This window comes from Canis lupus, chromosome 23 (genome assembly GCF_003254725.2).
Source record: "Canis lupus dingo isolate Sandy chromosome 23, ASM325472v2, whole genome shotgun sequence".
Lineage (NCBI taxonomy): Eukaryota > Metazoa > Chordata > Mammalia > Carnivora > Canidae > Canis > Canis lupus.
The window spans coordinates 8,714,276-8,738,336 of record NC_064265.1 but is presented as its reverse complement, the minus strand read 5'-3'; the positions used below and the strand labels follow the sequence as shown (position 1 = coordinate 8,738,336).

Genomic DNA, 24,061 nt, shown 5'->3' with positions numbered 1-24,061 from the left:
GTATTCCATAAGCTTTTAGTGAGCCTTTCCCTCCCTCTCTCTCCCTCTCTCCCGCCCTCCTCCTGTTTTCCTCGAGCTCTGAAGCGCAAGTGTCTTTCTGGAAGCAGCTGAGCCATCTCTCATCTAGCTTCCTTCATTTCATTTAATAGGGGACTTGAATGTTAATTTATGAACATGAACTCCAGGCTGGGTGCTGATTGATGCAAGGAAAGAGGACACAAATTTTGCCCTGGAGCAGCCTTAAACCTAACTGGGTTGATGAGGCTCATCCAACATGAAATGGTCTGAGGAGGAAGTGGAGTACAATCAATGTCACCAAAGTAAAACCTCGCTATGAGAAAAGCTCCCTAGAGAAGAGAGCTTCAGCTAAGTTCTGAATGTTGGCATGGATTCAGGGAGCAGGTAGGGGAGAGGGCAGTCCATGCAGGGGCCCAGCAGGAGCACCGGTATGGATTTGGGCATGAGCCTCTAAATGACACAAGAGTAGGTAAGTAAGGTCAGGGAGGTGAGCCTCAGCCAGGCCAGTGCCACTCAGGGTGGCCATTTGTCTGCCTGCTTGCTGGTTTGTCTCCCCTTGGGATCACCTGGTCTGTGAGCCTTCCTTTCTTAGCCCCATGGTGTTTGGGGTGTGTGAAGCCCAACCTTACAGAAGAAATCAAGTAGTGGTCCCAATGAAACCTTAGGTTTTCTGCATCTTACTTACTTTCACATCTCTGTTCTTCTTGGTTCTCTCCCTCTTTCTCTGTGTATATGTATGAGTGAGTGTGAATGCATACCTGGGATTTCAGGGATCCTCATCAGACAATTGTGTTCTGGATTTGGGCCTGGGGTGATAATAATAGAATTAGGGCAACAGGGACTATGGCTTTGAATTACTGAGGCTATGAGACCCTCAGTCCCCCACAGGGACCCTGGTAGCAGCTCTGTCCTCATGTTGAGGTGTGTTGGGCTCCCTGATGCTGGAACATATGCCAAAGTATGTAGAGGTAGGAGAGCTTGGGCCTTCAGAGGGGCAAAGAGAGACCCATACAGGCTCTTTCTCTTGAGCAAGGTCCCAGGGCTCTAGGAGTACATTGAAGGCCCCATGGTCAGGGTGCACCTACTGCCCATTGACCTGACCCCTTCTGAGAAAGAAATTCATGCTCAGTCTTGTGGGGGAGTGGTCTTACTGACCTTAAGGGGCAAAGATGCTGACAGGTTGGACTGGTCAGGACATAGATAATTCTAGAAAGTGGAGAGGAACAGAAGGGGAGAAACTACAGAAGGACCCCAGTGGTTTGACTTTCTAGTCATCTGGGAATCTATATATACATACTCACTTCATGGTGTCTTTTAAGACTAACCTGTCTCAAATAAGGCCTCAAAAATTAATTAAGATTTCTTTTATCCATTTTAATTTCTAAAATTAAATGTAAAATTGACAACAAACAAAATAAGACAGTATTACCTCTAATTCCAAATTACGGCAATCCCATCAGGTGGAGGCATATTCTTTACTAAAATTTCTTTTGCAGAGAACATATTATTTATTTGAAAGAAAAACTCAGATAAATTGCTTGAGATGGCAGATGAGACCCAAGGGCATGCATATAAAAAAATAGGGAGCATCTTTCAAACTGTTATGCTCAAGGCATGGAAAGAAATTTGCCTCATTCTTGAGAGGAAAGATGGTAGGAAACTGAAGGGAATAAAAAGAATTGAAAGCCCAATGGGGCTGGGGAAGGCCAAGAAAGATTCCCCCAGGGCCAGAAGCAAGGGGTCCAGCAGTAGGGGTCCAGGAGACAGAAGAGGGACAGACAGCTAACATCTGTGCTACAGATAAAAGGATACATTCTTTAGATGGCCACTGATGGCCACAGGCTCCAGTACTCCCAGAGGTTTTGGTCGGGCCACCTGGAGATAGCCAGGGGAGCTACTATGCTCAGGATTTTAAAGAGAACTGAGTATCATCAAGTTGAGGTTTTGGTGTGAAGCACTTAACCTGAGGCCAGGAGGGTCTTCCAACTCCTCCTGTGACACCCAGTCATTCTGTTTCTGAACTTGAACCTCAGAAGACCTTGTTTCTCTTCTGTGCACATTGTGAATTCATTTCCAGATGGCTTTAAATTTGCTCCAGAAATACCAACATCCATTTTCTGCCCAGTCAGGAAAAAGCACAGAAAAAGCTGAAATGACAAAACAAACTAGGGCATCATGAGGCAAACCTGCCTGAATTCTTCAAGGGACACTCATCTGCAGCCCTGAGACCTCCTTCAGCCTCTAAGGGTTTAAGGGCTGCTGGAGAGGAGAGTTGAGGAGGGGGAGCAGCCAGGAGGGGTGGTGGGGAGGGAGGTCAGTCAAGGCAGCTTCATAGGTCAGGTGTATTTCTCCCTGACCCTACAGCTCAACTCCCCTCCGCTATGTGTTCTCTGAGGAGTGGCTGCAGAGGTCTGATGTCTTGCAGGCCACCAGCTCCTCTTGTTTATAGGTGTAGGACTGCTGTCTCTTTAAGAATTTTCCTTGCCTTTTTCCATTCCCTGCCTCCTCAATAAGGGCAAATCGAGAAGGATGAAGCCAGGGTAAATTGAGAAAATATTTGAAACCTATTAAGTGTGGGTACAAGTTTATTGTGATTCTTAAGTTAATTATATCCTTTTTGACTTCCAGCCAGTCCCTTCACTGGGCTTCCATATAGACTTGGCCACCTATCCCAGCCTCAGGCTGGCGGCATGCCTGTCTGCCTGCCTTGTTCTCTCCCTCCCTCCCTGCCTTCCTCCACCTATTTCTCTCTCCCTCCTACACAAATAAGCAATCCACTGTAGCTACTACTTGCTGCTGCTTAAATGTGGTAGGGGCTGTGGTAGGTACAAAGAATTTGCATTGTGTGTATATTTGCATCTGTGAGGGTGGGGTGGTAAGGACACTGTTGCTAGTGGGCAATCACATATGTGAACACTGACTCTTACCACACTCACTTACATTTATTTTAGCTTGCACTTTACAGTTCACAAAGTGGTATCTCCTGATCATTTAAGTCTTATGAATGCTGTGGATAGTAGCTGTTATCAGTGCCATTTCTGGATGAAGAAACCAAGATTTAGAGAAATTTTAAAAAGAGATCACATGGCTTTTAGGTGGCACAACACGGTAGGATTCAAGGCCAGGTCTTTTGGTTCCCAAAGAATCATAAAATTTTATCTTTGTACAACATTTAAGACTTTACAAAGAGAAGTTCATACACGTTGCCTCATTTAATACTTAAAACATTGTGATGTTGGTGCTGTTTCCATTTGGGCGTTCTCTTGGAGCTGCTCCTCCTGGATTCATCCTCAGGTTGGCAGTGGGAGCTGCCCTACCTCCATCTTCCTGATCTCTGTTGATTGGTTCAGAGTCAGGTCCTGGGGCCAAATGAGATCATTCAGGTGCTTCCCAGGGATTTCGTATCCCAGAAAGAAAGGGCTCTGCATTTAAACACAGTGGTTAAGAATGGTCATTTTCTGTCAGGTCAATGACACAGAAAGCTAGTATAGAATAGAAAAAGGGAGCATAGAGGCTGGGGAATAGCAACAGAAACAGGAGACAAAGAGAGGCAGAGTTTCTTGAGTTTCCTGCAGGAATCATTCTTCAGTTTTTGGTTCTATTCTGTGAGGGTCCACAGCATTTCTTCCCTTGGATTCTATGTGACACCTGTGATCCTTGCCAATAAAGTCTCTTTTCTGCTTATACTATATACTAGGATTTTGTTACTTGCAACTAAAAGACTCCTCAATATTACATGTCAGAAGAACACATCATATCAGCATACATATCAGAAAGTGGAAGCACAGTGTACTAAATGCTAAATTCAGGTGCCAGGAATGAACTCTGGAAGTTAGAGGATGCAGCAGTCTTTACTCTTGTGTTGCAGGAGATCTTGGGAACTGGACATTGAAACCTTTGCTCAGTCTCTACATGTATGTGAAAGCTGTTGGCTGACTCTGTGGCATTGGAGAGGGCAAAATATACAGGAACCAGCTTTTAGGAGGTTTCTGAGTAGAGCAGCTGCTTTTGGTTCCACTGCTATGTTTCCTTAGACCACCTCTGATTTCAGCTAAATCAATCAGAGCCAGTTGGCTCCCCTTGGTTGGTTTGCTCTCTCCAAGTTTTCCCACAAATGTTCCATTCACTCTGGCTGCCGTACCTGCTGTGGTATATGTCACACCCTCAGCATTATCCATGAACATTGTTTATTTGCATGGATGTCTTATTGTCAGTGAGATACCAGTGGTGGTGCCTATCAGGGAAACAGAAGAGTTAGTGGTTATACATTATCAGCAGCTTAAGACTGTGCCAGTGCCATACCTGTGATTCAATACAAGTTCAAGTTCAAACTCCTTAGTGGTGTTCGAGTGGTATGCAAGGCCATGCAAATTCTCCTCTTCTTTTGTCCCCTTTCCTTGTCACTACTCCATCCTCATGGAACCACTTGAGATTCTCTACACATGTCCTGTCCTGGGCCTGTGTGTCCTTGCTCAGGCTTTTCCTGGAAAGCCCATCCCTACTTGCTCTGCATATTGAGTTCTCATTCATCATCTCAGCCTCACCTCAAATCCTATCTCCTCTTGGAAGCCTTCCCAAAATGAGTTGCTCCTTACTCCCTTCTGTGAAGACCTCTGTTTGCATCTTGCTTGCAGCTCCTTGATGCCCTCTTTCTTGCTATTGTTCTTTGTACATCTTTCTTTCTCATGCAGCAGACTTCATGCTCCTTAAGGACTTAGGTCTTATTTTGGTATTTCCAGATGTTCTGCAATAGTGGAGGTTCAATGTCATGTTTGCTAGATAAACAGATAGACATGTGGCTGCTGCTAAAGCTGATGATCCTGACTTGGGCACTGATGTTGATGCTGGTCAGCTTATCAGATGACAAGACAGACTGGCAGGGTCTTGCTGCTTGCTAGCACCCAAGAGTTAGGTGACAACGTGTAATGGCTCCAGGAATGCAAATGTAGGGGCATCCTGACCCTTTGCTGATGTTAGCATCCTCTTATTATGAGGGCTCAACAAAGAGACTCTGTTCCAGCTTTCAAATGCAAATTTCCTTCCCCAAGTTCTCCACTGGAGAGATGAGTCTGGGAAAAGTCCTGAATGCAAACCCCATACTGCTTGGGTGGCCGGTGATGGTGTATAACTCTTTGAAAGTCCTTATGTTTGGAATCATTTGTATTTACCTTGAAGATGAAGCCAGGATGCTCTCTGAAACTTCATAGTGGGAAGTCAGAAAATGACTTAATGGCTTAGGAAAATAATATTTGCAAAGAGTTTATATTTAAAAAGGCTAGGACCTTTTAAGATAATGGATTTGGAGGCTTCCTTTACCTCTTCGGATACACACGTTTTTATCCATATAAAAAAATACTTATTTATTAATTCTAGGTACTTCTCCTATTCTTTGGTCTTCTCTTATTCCGAGAATCATACTGAAATCAGACAGGGATTTAGAATTTCTGATCACTGCTTAAAAAAAGTCGGGGCCTATACATTGTGCCAAGCCTGGTACTAATCCTATGTCTGTGATTTCATTTTCTCTGCGTGGGATCTAGGTGTTGAGTCAGTTGGGGGAAAAAAAGCAACCAGGCTTTTTCCTTCTTGAAAATGAAGATACTTATATCCAGTGTTTGCAGAGTGTTTTTATAGCTATTACCACATTTGCTTCTTAAGACTGAGGAAGTTTGAAAGAATTATCCCCTTTTATGCAAAGAAAATTAAGGCTCAGAGAAATTGAGTGCTTCATCCAATATCATGCAGCTTTAGTGGTAGAGCTGGGATTTATGCCCAGTTCTTTTGACTAGTGTTCAGTGCCACTTCTGGCAGGACCAAAATCTGCTTGTAATTCTAATCCAATACTCCTTTAAACACCTACTTCCTATCTCCTGCCTCCATGTAAACACCCATCTTGCATTGTTTATCCCTGTTGGCTGTCAGCCTCTGGAAGGTGACAACAACTGAAAATAGCTTATCGTGTGACACTTCCCAAAGAGATCTAAGTTGTCTCCAAGAATTAACAAAACAAAAGCTAACTTGATGGAATTTGGGGTTTGATGACAAATCCATTGTGGAATTGCTTTGGTGGCCAAGGGATTTTCTTGGTGTCCCTTATGACAGCCACATAGGCAAGCATGTATTTTCATAGGTCTGAACCCCCAGTGTTGATGGCACAAGAGAAAAGAAAGGAGGAGCAGCTGACTGGGTACCTTATGAACAATTTCACATTGTGGGCCTTGGGGTTTTGGGGGGTGAAACCCTAGAGTGCCTAGGTTAGTTGGCCTACAGGCTAAGCTGCTAAACTGCTTACAGAAGCCCAGCATGGCTTTTCAGATAGACTCTTCGCTGTTCTCTCACCCACTTGGATGAGCCAAAGAAAAAAACAACCTGTTTCTTTATTAATGATGCTTTCTGCAGAGTTAGATTAAGCACTGATTAAAGGCAGATGCTTCCAAAGTATAAATGTAAGTACCATCTCAGTCACTTCTCCAGTTACAGGGTTTCCTACACGATTCTTTAAAATCACTTTGGCCGTGTTCCCATTTGCCTTCCTCACGCTCTCCACCCAGCTTCCGAGCCGCCCCTCCCAGAAGGCCTCCAACAGCCAGGAGCAGGAGCTCTGACTCTGAGGGACTTGTTCTGTGGAGAGCTTTGAGAGGTGCCACTGGGGTTGCTGTTTGGAGCCACCTTACCAAGGCAGGTAAGTCCTCTGGGCTGGTGGCAGCCCTATTCTTCTGTGCTTTCAAGGCTAGACCTGTCATTATGGAACTTGCTCTGTTTTTTTTTTTTTTTTTTTTTTTTTTTTTTTTTTTTTTTTACCATCAGGATGTAGTATAGGCCTTTTGTAGTCATGTCCTGCTCAAATCGGAGTCAAGGACCAGGTACAAGATACATGGCTCCAATGATGGGGTCCATGGGAGTGGTTCTCCTTTCAAGTGCTCTGTGAAGACCTGGGGCCATGGGAACGGGAGATGGCTGCCTGGCTTGCTAGGTACTCACAACACTGGACTTTGTTTGAATGGCGTTTTCTAGAAAAGATATGCTCAAATCCTATATTCTGAAACTATGGTGCAAATCCTCCAAATAGTTTCTGAGTTCCCTATGGCCAATTAACTTAATCAGAAATTAATGTACACTTAAATTTTTTTTCTGAAGAGCTGACAAGCTAATCAATCTGGGATTGATTTTGGATTGGGATCTATTGTGTTAAAGTCTGTTCATGTTCATTTGTTTTCTAATTTTCTTATGAGGTATTATTTTTTTGTAACCCGTATTAACGGACATGGCTTCTGTGTCAACAAAGCTAAGATATTGCTGTTTAGACCACCGAAATGGACAAAGGGGCATCTTATAGGGCACATTACCACTGGGCTTCTGTGTTGGGTGGATGGGAGGGTATCATGGTGGGGGAGGTGGAATGATTGACAGGTGAATGAGGAGGTGGCAGTGAGGCTGATGTCCTGGGAAACACGTCACACAGTGAGGGTATCAGAGGCCCCACCCAGTCCAGCTGGAATCGGTGTGGCTCACCTCCTGACTCTCTTCTCTCACCTTCTTGAGATGTCTTAGCTTGGAGTATGAAGAACTAGGCAGGTAGGTGGATTGCATGGTGGTGATTACTTGGGATTGAGATTGTCTAGCACTTCCTTATGTGATTATAGACAAGTATCTCAATTTCTCTAAATCCTCATGTTTTCTTCTGTAGAATGTAGATTTCCTGGGAAGTTAGGAGAGATTATGAGAGATAATCTATTTAAAACATTTGGCCCTGTGCTTAACCCCTAGTTTATAGCTCTTATTAGCGTCAGTGTGGTGTTTCAAGTTTTGTGGACCAGATCCACATTGAAATGTTTTGAGTGTGTTGTTGCAAACCTCTGGCGACTTGCCCAGTGACTTCCCCTACTGGTTAAGGTAAAGCGTGAGGATCAGATTGTCTGGTTTGGCTTCTTACTGACAGAGAAAACTAGAGAGAAACACTGTTCTAAGAAGGTATAAGTTTAAAACCTCTGCCTCCTAAGAGAAAGCCACAAATAATTCAGCTTCATTGCAGATGAATATTTCCTTTCAGAAATCCCCAAGGATAATATTTATCTCATGAGATTGTTCTTAGAATTAAATGAGATAATGTAATGTTAACACACTTAAGTTTTTGCCTGGAACAAGGTAGATGCCATTAAATGATAGTTATCATTGTAAAAATGTTTGTAATATCACATTAATTGGAAAGTTCATAATGTAAAGTTGTGTATGCATGACAATGCCAGCTATGTACATATATGGACCCAAAGATTGCTGAAAAGAAATATATCAAAATGTTAATACTTGCATGTGCTGGGTGGCTTTGATTTGTGGGTGATCATTTCCTTTTCTTGTTTTCTCAATTTTATTTAATGGATGATTCTATCAGCCAGGGCTCTGGCAGGAAACAGATGGTACATTCAAACTGGGCATTTTGAGGATATTTTATTAAAGGAACACTTTTTAAATGCAAGCAGAGTTCAGTAACAGGATACAGTGAGGGTACAGTTTTCAGGTGTGGTGAGAATGTGGGTGTAATGGCACCCACATCTGAAAGGGTCAGGGGAGGAGGGTGTTGTAAAACCAGAGAGAGCCCTATGGATGGGTCACCTGGCAGCAGCTGTGGGGCATGGCTGCCACTGGGGAGAGAGGTGGAGAGGAAGACCCTGACTTCACTCTTCACCATCCTCTGGATCTCTTGCTGGGGCCTCCCATTGGCCAAACCCAACCAGAAGCCAGAGTTCAGGGGATCCCACTGAGGGGTCCACGTGATTCTTCATTACCACATTGTTTTCTGGGCTCCTAAAGTTCCCTCTAGTGCAGTCACACTCACTGTATGGTTTTGTCCTTCATCCTTGACTCACCTAATTCCCCATGCCATTGTAAGAGCCTCGAGGGCTGGGATAGAGTTTTAAATCATTTTGTATTTCCAGCACCCAGTGCATGAATGAGTGAGCAATTGGAGCTCTATCAGGGCTGAAGATTGGAAGTAAAGCCTGGAGCTACCTAATCTTCACTGCAAGTGAATTCTTGAGGAATTTAGAGTCTCTGCTTAGGGAGGTGACGCCTCAGCCCTCTTTCCAGGATGAGTGCTTGTCTTCTGGCTATTCAGGGGGAGTGAGCCTGTGAGCCTGCTGGGGGCCAGTCCTCAGAGGAACAGAAGCGGAGCTTCTGATGGGTAACTCCCACCTCCCTTGCAATCTAGTGCCTCACCTCAGGGAGGTCTCTCACCTCAGAGCCTCTGCATGGGCCTTCCTGTCACTGCGGTTTCCCATGTGAAATCATGATCCATATAGTGCAGGCCTCTTGGTTCGGACTGCAAATTGAGATTATGCTTCCTTTCTTTATGACTCAGATTTAGAACCTGTCACTGTAACCGATATTTTGACTCTCTAGGTTAAATCCGAGGATATTTGGAGCCCTGGAAGGATTTTTATGGTCCTTTTGCAAATCTGCAAAAGTAACACTTATATGCACATAATTCAAATAACTGAGAAGGAAGAAATGCTGTGTGGGGTCTCACATGAAAAATAAAATGTCCCCACCTCTGCCTGTATCCTCATTTCCACTTTTAACCCTTTTAGTTTTTTAGTGTGCTGGCCATTGTCTAGTTAACTCTCATTGATTCTCTTAAGCTTCTATTTCTTGATTTGTCAAGGTTAAGTAGCAGTTATCGAATTGTCCCTGTGCAAGATGAGGAATTTAGTGCGACAGTAAGCCTTCTGCTGTCCTCGTGATTCCTCCGCTTTCTGCTACTTAGTATATTTTTCTTTTTTTTTTTTTTTAATTTTTATTTATTTATGATAGTCACAGAGAGAGAGAGGGAGAGAGGCAAAGACACAGGCACCGGGAGCCCGACATGGGATTTGACCCCGGGTCTTCAGGATCGCGCCCTGGGCCAAAGGCAGGCGCCAAACCGCTGCGCCACCCAGGGATCCCCTACTTAGTATATTTTTCATTTGGTGTTGCGCTTGGTTACTTGCATAATTTTAAGGGTTAGACTTAGAGTCGATTGCTTGATCTGTCGGCCTTTGATAGAATATCTTGATTCTCCAGGTGTTTAAGATGAGGAAATTGGTGGCTCAGAGCCTCCCTTCATCTTTGCTTTCCAACTCTAGCCTGCAAAAACATCTTATAACATTTATATCTTTTGAATTCTATTCTGTAATTGTAATAAATTCTGCTTTATCTATAGGATGATTGTTAAAATTAAAAACTGGTATATAACTTTTATGATGCAATGATTTTGTAGCTTCTAGTCTCTAAAACCAAGTACTACATTTGGACCCATAGAGAAGGGGATGAACTCTGACTGCATGAAGAAGAATGTCCTAAATGTCAAGGTCAAGTGAACTTTTTTTTTTTTTTAAATTTTTATTTATTTATGATAGTCACACGGAGAGGGAGAGAGAGAGGCAGAGACATAGGCAGAGGGAGAAGCAGGCTCCATGCACCGGGAGCCCGACGTGGGATTCGATCCTGGGTCTCCAGGATCGCGCCCTGGGCCAAAGACAGGCGCCAAACCGCTGCGCCACCCAGGGATCCCAACTTTTTTTTTTTTTAAAGATTTTATTTATTTGAGAGAGAGAGTGTGCACATGAACATGAGAAAGCACGGAGAGGGGCAGAGGGAGAGGAAGAAGCAGACTCCCTGCTGAGCAGGGAGCCAGACTGGATCCTAGGACCCTGGGACCATAACCTGAGCCAAAGGCAGATGCATTAACTACTGAGTCACCCAGGCACCTCCGGACTTTCTTTTTTTTTCTTTTTCTTTTTCTTTCTTTATTTTTTTTTCGGACTTTCTTTTTTATTTCTATCAACTGCTCAAGCCATTTAGTTGGCATCATATGTAAAACCTGACTTCCAAAGAGCTATTGTTTCAATGCCTTTCTTTTTTACCTATTAAGAAATCAGTTGTTTAATCATGTTATTTGTTACAGAGAATTTACTTCAATCTCGAAAGTTTTTTTTTATAATAAATTTATTTTTTATTGGTGTTCAATTTACCAACATACAGAATAACACCCAGTGCTCATCCCGTCAAGTGCCCCCCTCAGTGCCCGTCACCCATTCACCCCCACTCCCCACCCTCCTCCCCTTCCACCACCCGTAGTTCGTTTCCCAGAGTTAGGAGTCTTCATGTTCTGTCTCCCTTTCTGATATTTCCTACCCATTTCTTCTCCCTTCGAAAGGTTTTTCTTAGGGCTGTCTGACTTCTAATTCTAGTTGGATCAATTGTTTTTAAGCTGATTGTAGTGCAGTTACCCTGGAATTTTTTTTTTATTGGACTCTTGGATTAGGTACACTTATGTTTTGGATTTTTTTGGATTCCATTTTTTGCATTCTCTTTTCATTGTTTGGAAGCATATATTCAAATACTTTTTTTTTGTAAAGAGTCATTCAGAGTCTGAAAAATTGGCCATCACACTTGATTATTAGTGAAGCTTGGGAAAGCATTGCACTTTAGCCAGTTTAATTCTTCAACCAATTTTCCATATAATATGATCTATTTTCTGTACAGGAAAATTTTCAGAATTAAGTATTTAGAGTATAAATTTCATAATGAAGATTTGAATCATTTCAAATTTTACCAACTATACCATATTGATTTTTATTAATTTAATTAATTTTGCATGCACAGCCTGTATTCCTACAGTTCAATCTTGAGTCTGCTTTTATTAAAAATATTTGATTCTTTTGTCAATTTTTTCAGTTATTAAGAAAATTTTACTGCATGTGATTTTATTTTGTCAGATTTATTTGGGTTGATAATTAAGTCCTCTTATTCCTGGGTCAATTTTTGTAGTTTTCAGTGTTAACTCTAACATGTGGTTCTTATTTCAGCATCTATAACAAATTTTATTGTGCACAGTTTCTGCGCACATTATTTTGTGTTACTTATTTCCATCAAGTCTCTTTTTTCTAGAGACTGAGCAAAATATCCCCAGGGTCAGAACAATAGGGGCAGAGTGTCCAGTTTCTTCCTTAAGAGTCTCCTTATTATGATAGCAGTCCTGCACTGGATTCCTTGTTGTACCTTAGCATAAGGTCTAGTTTTTGCCATCCAGGGTCTTTCTAGGCTCATCTATTTTCTAGGATCAACTAATATCCATATGCTGTTAACTGCAGAGAACTTCATCCCTGTCTCACATGTCTTTCATGAGTTCTAGAACCAAATATAGTAGAGTATAATTATATTCCCACTTAATTTATACCAATTCAATCATATATATTTATGAGAGAGAGGGAAGTGGAATGGAGGGGAAGAGAAGTGGATGGGTGAGTGGGAAGAGAGAGAGAGTAATTTAAGTAGTGTGGCCAACTCCATCATCCAGGTACATCCATAAAGAGCTTGACCCTGAATGCATGGAACAGAATGCAGTGAATCTAGGTTCCCTATGTCATTTCAGTTGACATATGATTCACATTATGGGCATCACATTACCCTTAGTGTGTTTAAAGACACATATGTTGCCTTGATCATGGCCCCTAAACGCAATGCTCTCTGAGTGAGCAGCACCATGTTGACCCAGCTGCCCACACCAGGAACCTCAGCTCCTTCTTGTCCCTCAAATCTCTCCCTCCCCATAAATCACTTGTCAAGTTTATTTCTTAAGTGACTATCAGATCCACTACTCCATTAGGTAATCCTCAGTGGTTGTGATTGTTGCAACAATCTCTGTAGGTCCAACTCCTCACTTCCATCAGCCCCTCATCCTAAGTCCTATCCATTCTCATCAATAAGAGGGATATATATATTTTTAAAACCTGATAGTGTTACTCCTCTGTAACAACAACAACAACAACTCACTCTTTAGCAATTCCCCATTACCCTTAGGATGAAATCCATGATATTTACTAAGGATTATAGGGCCCCACATGCTCACTCAATGCTGACTGGAGCCTTATCTGGCCTTTCCATCCCACAAAATTTCCATCCCTGGCAGATGGAAACCATGTTCTTTTTCACCGATGGGTTCCCGTACTTGCTGTTTGTTTCTTCTACACATTCTAATTCCTCCTTTTTTTTTTTTTAATCTATGTCTTACAACCCCTTCAGGTCTCTTAACTGAGACATTAAAGCATTGGCATATCATCCTTGATTCCCAAAGACCAGTTAGACACCCATCCCATGCACAGACATAGCACCATCTACTTATCCCTATATTAGCATCTGTCTTACTCTTGTTGTAATATACTATCTTTTTTTTTTTTTTAATTTTTTTTTTAAATTTATTTATGATAGGCACACAGTGAGAGAGAGAGAGGCAGAGACACAGGCAGAGGGAGAAGCAGGCTCCATGCACCGGGAGCCCGACGTGGGATTCGATCCCGGGTCTCCAGGATCGCGCCCTGGGTCAAAGGCAGGCGCCAAACCGCTGCGCCACCCAGGGATCCCTAATATACTATCTTTTATTTGTCTTCTCCACTACTACCTCAGGGCAGCATAACTTGTAGGACCAGGAGGAGGGACCAGTGTTTCTTCTCTGTTAGTGCCTAGCACTGTTCCAAACAGACACCGAGCCGACACTGGTTGCTGAATGAATAAACCAATGCTATGTTGGATTACCCATTGTAATTCTCTGGAGTGCCTTGGAAATCTATATTAGATTGGCATTCAGGTAAATAAGAAAGGAAGAAGATGCTTGGCATTGACATGGGGAGTAAGGGCATTTAACCTGAGCATTACTGCATTTTCTCAGAACCTACTTTTAGACTTGAGGCTATAGAAAAAAGTCCTTATAGAAAGGGCTGTCAGGGATAGGGGCCAGTACAGCTATTATCCTGCAGCAGAGTGACCCTGTTAGCTTTGGCAAAACCTTTCTGCTTTCTTGGGGTCTCACTTCTACCAGAAGTGAGGGATCTCAGAAGTAAAAGAGTTGGCATAGAATCATGGGTGTTAGTGTAAGAGTTTGTGCCTAAGTTTATGGCCTTTTTGTTTCCATTCCATCACCTTTTAAGATATTTGCTGACCAAACAGTGAGAATATGCATGCACTTATGGTTTTGATTTTGCAACCCATAGTTATGTCCCACTCAATACCCTATTCTTTCTGCTTCTGTTCACACTGCAGCCATTTGCCCACCATCTGCAAGCTCCATTTCAGTAGTTAGGTGGGTTCAGTCTTACTGTCTTGGTCAATGCTTGGGTCTCAGTTTTAGAGACTGGGCTTTTTCTGCCCATTGTTCTGAACTTACCACTTACGCCCAGGTCGTCCAGAAATGATGGCCTGCTTTGGTCTTCCCAATGCCCCAAATCCTACTGTATCCTGCTCCACAGGTCCATTGGAACTGCTCCACAGCCAATGAGCTCCCAAGCCAGCTCACTTCACTTAATTCTTATAGCCTCTCATGACATTATCCTTGGAGAGTGGGATTCCAGGGCAGGCTGTGTGATTTTTGCCTTCCAGGGCTCTCTGAGGATCTGCTCTTTATCTCTGTCTTGAGGATGACAATGGATGACAGATGCTACCCAGTGATCTTTCCAGATGAACGGAATTTCCGTCCCTTCACTTCTGATACTCTGGCTACAATTGAGAAGAGGATTGCCATCCAAAAGGAGAAAAAGAGGTGCAAAGACAAGACAACAGCAGAACCCCAGCCTCGGCCTCAGCTTGACCTAAAGGTCTCCAGGAAGTTGCCCAAGCTCTATGGTGATATTCCCCATGAGCTGATAGCAAGGCCCCTGGAAGACTTGGACCCATTCTACAGAAATCATAAGGTAGTTGAAGGGGGGCCTGGGGTGTTCTAGCCATGCAGTTACAATGACTATTACAAGAATTTCCAAACACGGATCTCTACAAACCCCAGATAGATGTCTGTTCTTCTCCTTTGCTATCACCAGTTGTCATTGCCTTCATAGTACTAAAAACCTCTTTCAGTCCTCATATTTTCTCTGTAATGTATGTCTTGGCAAAAAAGAGGAGGACTAGAAGCAGCAGGAAGATTAAAAAGGAAACAGAGAAAACAAATGGTGTCAGGAAAAAGGACTGGACTAATAGTCAGAAAAATTGGGTGTAGGCCATTTAAGTGACTGGCTTTTTGACTTTGGATAAGTCACTTCACCAATCCTCATTTTTCTGATCTGTAAAATGCCTGCTTCCTATAACATGGACGTGATATGGAAGCACTTTATAAGAGTTTTATAAGAGTTTTCCTTGGAAAACCTCTCAACTAACTATAGGTTTGTTGGGCTATTAAATGAGATTTTTGGATGCCTGAGCCATACGCCGACATGATACATAATAGAAATTCAATAAATGAAGCTAAGAATATGGTAATCAACTGGGCATATGGAGATTTTATGTAAATCCCATGCCAATATGTGATAGGCTTGGTGTTAAACCTGAATGTAGTTCTTACAGGGAAATTCTAGTAAAAGTTCCTTAAAAGGGCTCCTCTGATGGCTATTTGAAAGACTGGGGCAGTGAGGACAGTCCTCCCCTTTCAAGAGAAGCTCAGAAGACCTTGCCATCATCATCTCACTGTGTGATACCCCAGAGAATAGAAAACCAACCTCACCTGTCTGAGTTCAGAGAAGAAGGAAGTTTGGGGAGAAGTCCTAGAAATATGAGATACTGAGACCATTTTCTGCTGGCAACTATATGAAATTGATCTCTCAATGTTGCCTGGTATGTCCTTGCACCTGGGACAGACCTAGAATTACCAGACCAAATGGGACCTGTGTATATAGAGGAAAGAGAGATGTGAGGGGGAAATTCAAGAAAGGGGATGAGAGATGAAGGAACAAAAACACTCCAATATTTCTTCTTCTCCTTATGCCCCAGAATCCCAGGGCCTTCTTGGAGGCAGAGTTGTTAAGTGTGAGTTAACTGTTGGAGGTCTTCTGCCTCAAGGCTGGAGCAGACAGCAGCTTGTTGTGGTGCAGATAGTCCTGGGAAGATAGGTTCTGTTCTAGAATCATCTCTTCTCATCTTGGGCTCTCCTTTTATGTCAGAAGATATGATTTTAGAGTTCTGCACACCGATGACTTCCATGTATGTGCCTGGTACTCGCAGTAGTCATGTGAGGTATATGTGGTAGTTAGCTCTCCACCTTGCAGATAAGGAATCCAAAGACTAGATGGGGAGGTGGATTATGCCAGGCCAAACAACTAATAAGGGATGGAGTTGGGACTCATGCCCAAGGGCTCTTTCTGTCATCTAAGGCCACTTCCTATCTTCAGAAATTTCCATTTTGAAGAGCTACAAAAAACAGAGTAGAGATATCTCAGCAGACAAAAGGAGTTGGTGCCTCTCATTTTAATAATTAAAACCCTGGTGAGTATAGTTAAATACACCATTAGTTGAAATATTTAAAGCAGTCAGAGATAGCATTAATAAAACATCAAGGGGTACAGAGGCAGAGCCATATCATGCCACCTATTAATCTAGGGTGACCCACCTCAAGGAGAGGTTTGCTCTCTGCTCTAAAATTGTCTTTATATCCAAAGGAAGTGCCTGGAATCCCTAAAATGGGTCTCTGGCTCCTGAGCTCATAGCTTTCAAAGAACTCTGTGGCCCATTTCCCTTTGTTATAGAGGCAACAGAAAATATCCTACTCCATTTTTTCCTACAGCCAGATGGCCAGCAGACAAGTTAGTTCCAGCAACTCAACAAAGGATGGTTGATGGCTGGCAGTGGCTGAAGTTCTCGTACCCCAGCCAAGGCAGCATTCATCCTGCTGTATTGGGCCTGGATGACAAGGCCTGTCTTTTCTGTATAAGAACATACTGGATTACATGTCAAGTGGTACTTTTGCAAATCTTAAAGGAGCAGAGACATGGGGAAACAGGAATGACCCTCATTCTGTGAAGGCTTTTTGTAATTAATAGCCTTAGGGACATGTAAAGGGATAGCCAGATTACAGTTGAATGGAAGGAAGGAGATCTGGGAGTTGATGTTAAAAGCCTGTGGGTGATGGATTGTTGTCCAGGGGCTGTTTCATTCCCAAAGCCCAGGGAGACATACTAGGAAGAAATGAGCACAGGTATGGTATTCTTCAACGGAGCCCAGTGGGCATTTTGGATGGGGCAGTGTAACATTTAGCAGGTCTGTCCTATGTTTGGCATCACTAAACCTATCTAATCAGTAGGGCCTTGTGACAGGCAATCAAAATTGTGACAATCAAAAATACTCACATGCATTTCCAGATGTCTTTTTTAGGGCCTCTCCTACCAGTTGGGAACCACAGGCATACTTGCCTGTATGTCTGTGAGGAGAATGGGAGATCAAGTCTGGGAAACTTGATGACTTTTATGTTGATGATCCTCAAGGTTAGAACTTATTGTTAGACTATCTCATGTAGAATTGAGATAGATACAACGTGAACAACAATGTGAACTCTCTAAGTCCCTGACTATGCTATGATTTGTTAGGAAGTTTTCATTTGTAATCAAAATAATTTAAAATAATTTGCTGAATGTCAATGTTCAATACTACTTCCATCTCTTCAAGTTCCCTTCTAGTCTACGTCAGAAATACATACCATGGAGTATATTATGAAGGATTTTGTTTGCCCCAGTTACTAGTCTCTATTCTTGCTTATCTGCTGGGCCTGGATGTTCCATTTCTGGACCTCCAAAGTATCCCACTGGGTGAACAGTCCACAGCCCAGTACCTATCTTGGGACTCTGAGTAAGACCCAGGCCACATGGTAGATCTGATGATGTCCAGAGTCAAAGTGTAGGCTGGCTAAAAAGTACCTTGGGCTTCAGAATGACAGCACTTGATTATAAACTGTCATTATCATAAAAAACTAAGCCACACCTCAATCTGTGGTTCTTCTGAATTTTCTCTAAATGAACTCATAAATATTGTTTTGTCACTGAATGTAATTCTTGTTGTGTTTGTTTGTTTCTGCAGACATTTATGGTGTTGAATAAAAAGAGAACAATCTACCGCTTCAGTGCCAAGCGTGCCTTGTTCATTCTTGGGCCTTTCAATCCAATCCGAAGTTTAGCCATCAAAATCTCAGTCCATTCATATCTTTTCATTGCATCTTTTCCTAAGTCCATGTCATGTGGAAAGTGCAAAAGCCCTAGATTGTTCACATACTTGTTGAGTGGAAGTAGCTCATTCTTGGAACAAATACTTGTTGAATGGCAGGAGCTGCATGGCAGGAGCTATGGTAGTGCTGTGTGTGAATAAGACTTGGCCCTGCTCTAGGATCCCGTGGCCTTAGAAGGAGATTGGCCCAAAAGGCAGGTGATTTGTTTAGTGAAGTGGGCAGTTTGGGAATGGTAGTTGTGCTTTGGAGACATCCAGGATGACTTCTTGGAGAAAGGAACACTTAAGTTGAGACCCAAACAAAGGCTGCAGACTGTTAATCTGTGCTCTGTATTTAGCTGCTAAATGTGTTGTGTGGGACCTATACAGTGTTTAAAACTTTATGGAAACACTGTATAATGTTAAAAGTCTAGATTTCCAGCATCTTTTGAAGGTGGAACCTCTATCAAGACTAGATTTGCATTCCTACCTGGCAAACGTCAATGTAGTGAGGACACCGCCTCTTTTAGAGGGGCCATGCAAGCTCTGCTTCAACACATCTCAACTTCCCTTTGTCCCAGCATATGCCCATTTCACCCATTCAAATGACTCCTCAAACTCTTAAGACTTTGAATTTGCAACCTCAGTCTTAAAGAATAAAGACAAGGAGCATTCCTGATGTGTCCAGTAGGTAGTGGAGACACTGGGCATTTTTAGACTGGGGAAGGTGAGGAAGACATAGACTGCTAGACATATTGAAGTACTGGAGGCATGGGAGGAATAACTATTCAGTTCGGATTCCTTAGGAGAGCCTGAGATGGGGATTCTTATTTAAATGATTTGGTTGAAGAATGCTCTCTGAAGAAGGAAAGAGGGAAGCAGGATGGAGCAGAAAGAAGAGGCTAGTAAGGGCAGTGTCTCAGCTAATCCTATGTCAGCTCGAGCCCACTGGGAACTCTGGAGCACTAATTATGTCACAGAGCTACCCCTACTCCCAACCCAGAACCAAGGGGGCAACTTTTTCTAAGTCTCAGGCAGTCAGACATGAGGAAGAGGGTTGTAGCCCTCCATGTGAGGAGGCTGCTATTCAGCTGAGGACTGTTCTTCAGGGGAGGGCACAGCTATGATTTGTTCTTTGCCAACACTCACAGTTAGCAGACAGGTGCACCTACAGAAAAGGAGACCTGGAGGTATGCCCACAGCCTTCACTATGACTGATGACATGTGCCGCCCTGTAGCGTACCAGCCTTAACGGACAGCGATCACATTGTTCAGCATGTTCATCATCTGCACCGTCATCATCAACTGCGTGTTCATGGCCACCGCTCATGGGAAGGACAAAAATAATACAGATACCGACAATGCTGAGTAAGTGTTTGTCCTGCACTCATCTATCCCAAGGTTTTAACAACTACTCCTAAAAGACTTATGATTACATCAGAGTTCAAGTATGTAGAGAAAGACAGACTCATCCATAGTCCCAATTCCCCAACACAATTGCTGGCAGAGTCCATTTTAGTTGTGTATACATAGTCTTTACAACTGTTTTTATAATAAAGAGCACACATACACATTTTATGTCTAGCTTTTAGATGGTTTTCTTTGGGTTTACATAGGCTTCTTAGGAATCTACTTTTAGCTTATATAATATTTTATTAGGTAAGTAAACCATAATTTACTTAACCATTCTAGTATTTTACTGCTATAAATATTGCAACAAGCAACATCTTTGCATAGGTATTTTTTAAAAATTACTATTTTCTTAGGATAGAATCTTAGAAATGGATTTACTGGATTAAAAGGTACATTTTAATACTTGAAAAATATATGGTGACAAAATATTTTCCAAAAAGTTTGGAAAAGTTATTAATTTATAGAGTTAAAAATATTTACATTTCCTTAATTTCTGGATGAGTTGGGCTTTTTTTGTTTTAGTTTGTGAATTGTGTGTTTCCATCTTTGCCCATGTATCATTTTTGCTTTTATCCTGGTGAATGAGTGAGTTCTTTGTATAATAATTTTTTTTAATTTACTTATTCATGAGAGAGGCAGAGACATAGGGAGGGAGAAGCAGGCCCCATGCAGGGAGCCTGATGTGGGACTCTATCCCAGAACTCTGGGATCACACCCTGAGCCGAAGGCAGATGCTCAACCGCTGAGCCACCCAGGCGTCCCTTCTTTGTATAATGAAAATATTAACTTTTTGTAATTTTTAGTTGGCTATTCAGACATACAATTTTATTTTTCAACTTAGAAAGTTCCATATTTTGATAAGCATTCTCTTATATGTTGTCCTAGAGTTTCTAGCTTAACATATTTACTGCCTTAGTCCTTTAGAAATATATTGAATAATTAATTGGCAGAATAATAAGAGATCTCTTATTTTGATCACATATTTAACTATGTGTTAGAAACCACCAAAGTCAACATTTCAGTACATTCCAGACACCCTAAAAGTTTCCCAATGCCTCTTGGCATTAGAGTGGGCAAGTCCCACTCTCAAATATTGATTTGCTTTCTGTCACTCTAGGCTAGTCTTGCCTTTTCTAGGATTTCATATAATGGACTCATATGGTAGGTATGATACCATACTTTTATGTCTGGCTTTTTCCTCTTAGCATGTTTTGAGATACATCCATGCTCTTGTTTTTCCCTTTTTTGTTGTTGAGTTGTATTCCTTTGTATGAGTATACCACAATTTGTTTTCCCATCACCTGTTTCTAATTTTTGATATTATGAATAAAGTTGTTATGAAAATTTCTGTATAAAAGTCTTTTTTGTGGATATATGTTTGCTTTCCCTTGGATAAATACCTAGGAGTGGAATTGCTGTGTCATTGGCTAAGCATATGAGTAACTTTGTAATTTATAGAGTTAAAAATATTTACATTTCCTTAATTTCTGGATGAGTTGGGCTTTTTTGTTTTAGTTTGTGAATTGTGTGTTTCCATCTTTGCCCATGTATCATTTTTGCTTTTATCCTGGTGAATTTGAGTGAGTTTTGTAAGAAATTGCCAAACTTTTCCAAAGTGACTGCACTTTATTACATTCCTGCCAGCAATATGTAAAGGTTTCAAAGTCTTTATTAATTTCATCCTTCAATTTACTTTGAGTTTAATTTGCTCTTCTATTTCTAGGTTCTTAAGGTAGAAACTTAAATAGTTGTTTTAGATTTTTCTTCTTTTCTTGTGCAATTGTATAAAGCTATAAATTTCCACCATGCATTGCGAAAGCTTCATACCACAGATGTTGATAGGTTGTGTTTTTGCTCCCTGTTGGTTAAACATATTCCTTACTTCTTGTGATTTCTTGTTTGTCCCATGTGTTATTTAGAAGTGTGTTTTTTAGTTTCCAGATATTTTATATTTTTTTAGTTGTCTGGAGAAATTTATTTTATGGTTCTACCATGGGGAATGTTTCACATGCACTTGAAAGAACACAGGTTCTGCAGTTGTTTGGTATGATATTCTGTAAATGGTCAGTTAAGTTAAGGTGGTTGATAGTGTCATTTAGATATCTTGTCCTTTTAGTATTTCTTTTTTTTTTTTAAAGGGTAAGTATTAAAGAGCATTTATATTCTGCACAAATTAAATCCTTGATACAGAACAAAAATGGCAATTTCATATTATTTAACCCATTCAATAATTGGCCAAAAGATACAAAAATATTCAACATTGGTAAATGTCTAACAATATAAAAAATGCTATGTTAAATGTAAGGTTTGCTAATGTAAATAAAATATATAATTGCATATCTTTTTTTAAAATAAATTTATTTTTTATTGGTGTTCAATTTACCAACATACAGAATAACACCCAGTGCTCATCCCGTCAAGTGCCCCCCCCCGTGCCCGTCACCCATTCACCCCCCACCCCCCACCCGCCTCCCCTTCCACCACCCCTAGTTCGTTTCCCAGAGTTAGGAGTCTTTATGTTCTGTCTCCCTTTCTGATATTTCCCACACATTTCTTCTCCCTTCCCTTATATTCCTTTTCACTATTATTTATATTCCCCAAATGAATGAGACCATATGTTTGTCCTTCTCCGATTGACTTACTTCACTCAGCATTTCTATTAGTACTTCTGTGAATTACTGAGGAGAGGCTTGAAGTCTCCATCTATGACTGTGAATTTGTCTATTATCCCTTTATTTTTGGCAAGTTTTGATTCATGTATTTTTGTAGCACTATTATTAGGCATGTACATATTTATGGTTATTATATCTTCCTAATGTGTGCATTCTTTTATCATTATGAAATGTCTTTCTTTATCTCTAGTGGCATGCCTTTTAGTAATTGTTTTGTCTGAGATTACTATAGCTACTCCAACTTTCTTATGCTTATTGTTTACACAGCATATCTTTTTCCATCCTTTACTATCAACCCTTTTGTATTTGTATGGTTAGTGTATCTCTTGTAAAGAGCACATAGTTGGTTCTTGTCTTTTATGCAATCTATTTGCCAATATCTGCCTTTTGATGGAATATTTATTTCATTTACATTTAATGTAATTATGAATGTGCTTGAATTCAGGTCTGCTGTTTCTCTATCGGTTTTCTGTTGATCTCATCTGTTTTTTGTTCTTTTGCTCTTCTGTTGTTCTTCTACTGCTGCTTTCTTTTTTGTTAATCAGGTATGTTTAGTATTTCATTTTAATTCTCTGCTGGTTTTTTAGCTTTGCTTCTTTGCATTACTTTTTAGGGATTGCTGCTTCTCTGTTGCTAAGTGGGTCTTAGGTCTTAGTTAAGGCCAGTGAGCTCAGGGCTGTGCCTTGGAGCAAGGGGCATGGACACCCCTGAGAATAGAACCATCCTGGCAATATCACTGGGGAAAATGGTCCCCCTTCTAGAGAGTTAGCTATTCCATGTGAGGAGCTAACTGATAGTGCAGGGCTGCTGCTCATTGTTTACTGCAGTGTCTCTGAAAGCCTTTGTAGTTAACAAAGTGAGATCTGTGGAGGAGGCAGTTCCAGGAGTGGGGATTGCTCCCATAGCAGCGGTCTGCTTTGCCAGCATTTCTGGTGAGATGAAATGAGTCTTCTTTTCCTATTAATGGAAAGCAGTGGCCCAATTGGATGCTAATTTTCTCCCAGGCCATTTTCACTACTAAAAGACCCATAAAGCAGAGATATGAAAGAACCTTTGTTTAAGCGGCAGGGAAGCTGCTACTGTCTCCTGGTGGCATTTGGACTGACAATGTGTGCATGAAAGTGGGGGTGAGAGGAGGCTGTTGAAAATGATTTTATGAAAGAGAGCATGCAACTGAATTGTTAGGCATATGGGGGGAGAGTTTCTTTAGCTTTGTCAATGTCCTTTGGTTAGGAAACTTTTAAATAGGAAATTGGTTTCAGGTTGATAGCTCTCAGAGAATGAATGCCAAAGTGCCCTAGGATCAGGTCATGGTGTTCTATCAACCTACCTGGACGCCACCCATGGCCCTGACTGGATGCCCTAACCATGCTTGAAATGATAGTGATACACTCCAGAGGGCCTTATTTGTCTGGTGGGTTGGATAAAGGAGTTCCCAAGCCCTATGGTGGTAGGCATGGCTCTACTCAATTATCAGATGTCATGTGGTCTGCCTGTCTCTTTATTGGCCAGGCTTCTGCTGGAAAAGAGAGAATGGGAAGGGGTGGGAGTGGGAGGCCAGGTGTTTAGGCAGAAATTGCAGCCAGAGGATGTTGTCTCAATTGTGTGAGAACTGGATGGAGACTTGCAAAATCCCACAAATCTGCAATTATAGCCTTCTTCCAAAATACCCTTAACTTTGTAAATTATACCTAAGTTTTAAAAATGGTGTTTCATGAATTAATCTGCTGTGTTCATTTGTCACCTAAAAGAGGATCAACTTTAAAAAAGGTTAAAGCAGAGAGCTGCTCATAGCCATTTCTCTTCTTGGATTTGGCTACTTTGAATTTTTGAAGTTCCCGAGACCTTGGTTCTTTAGACTTGCGGGCTGGATATTTTACCAGGAAAGGTCCACTTCTTTTATTGTGAAATGACAGATTGTTTAAATTGATAGTCCCCAGAAAGGAAACTGCATGTGTGTATGTGAGTGAGTG

The 24,061-nt window shown here is 41.6% G+C and overlaps 1 protein-coding gene across 3 annotated transcripts in view; it reads left to right on the top strand.

Moving 5' to 3' along the window:
* Positions 1-6,572: 6,572 nt before the first annotated feature.
* The window catches only part of SCN11A (sodium voltage-gated channel alpha subunit 11), a 92,149-nt gene continuing 74,660 nt past the window's right edge, over positions 6,573-24,061 (top strand). For 2 of the 3 annotated variants that reach the window (XM_025461256.3, XM_049099907.1), the window contains exon 1: positions 19,250-19,371. In XM_025461256.3, coding sequence (XP_025317041.2) covers positions 19,280-19,371 — 92 coding nt within the window. In that variant the 5' untranslated portion in view covers positions 19,250-19,279. Of the gene's footprint in view, positions 6,701-14,427; positions 14,739-17,880; positions 18,000-19,249; positions 19,372-24,061 lie in introns of those variants that run through there. The other variant, XM_049099908.1, reaches the window with a different exon arrangement.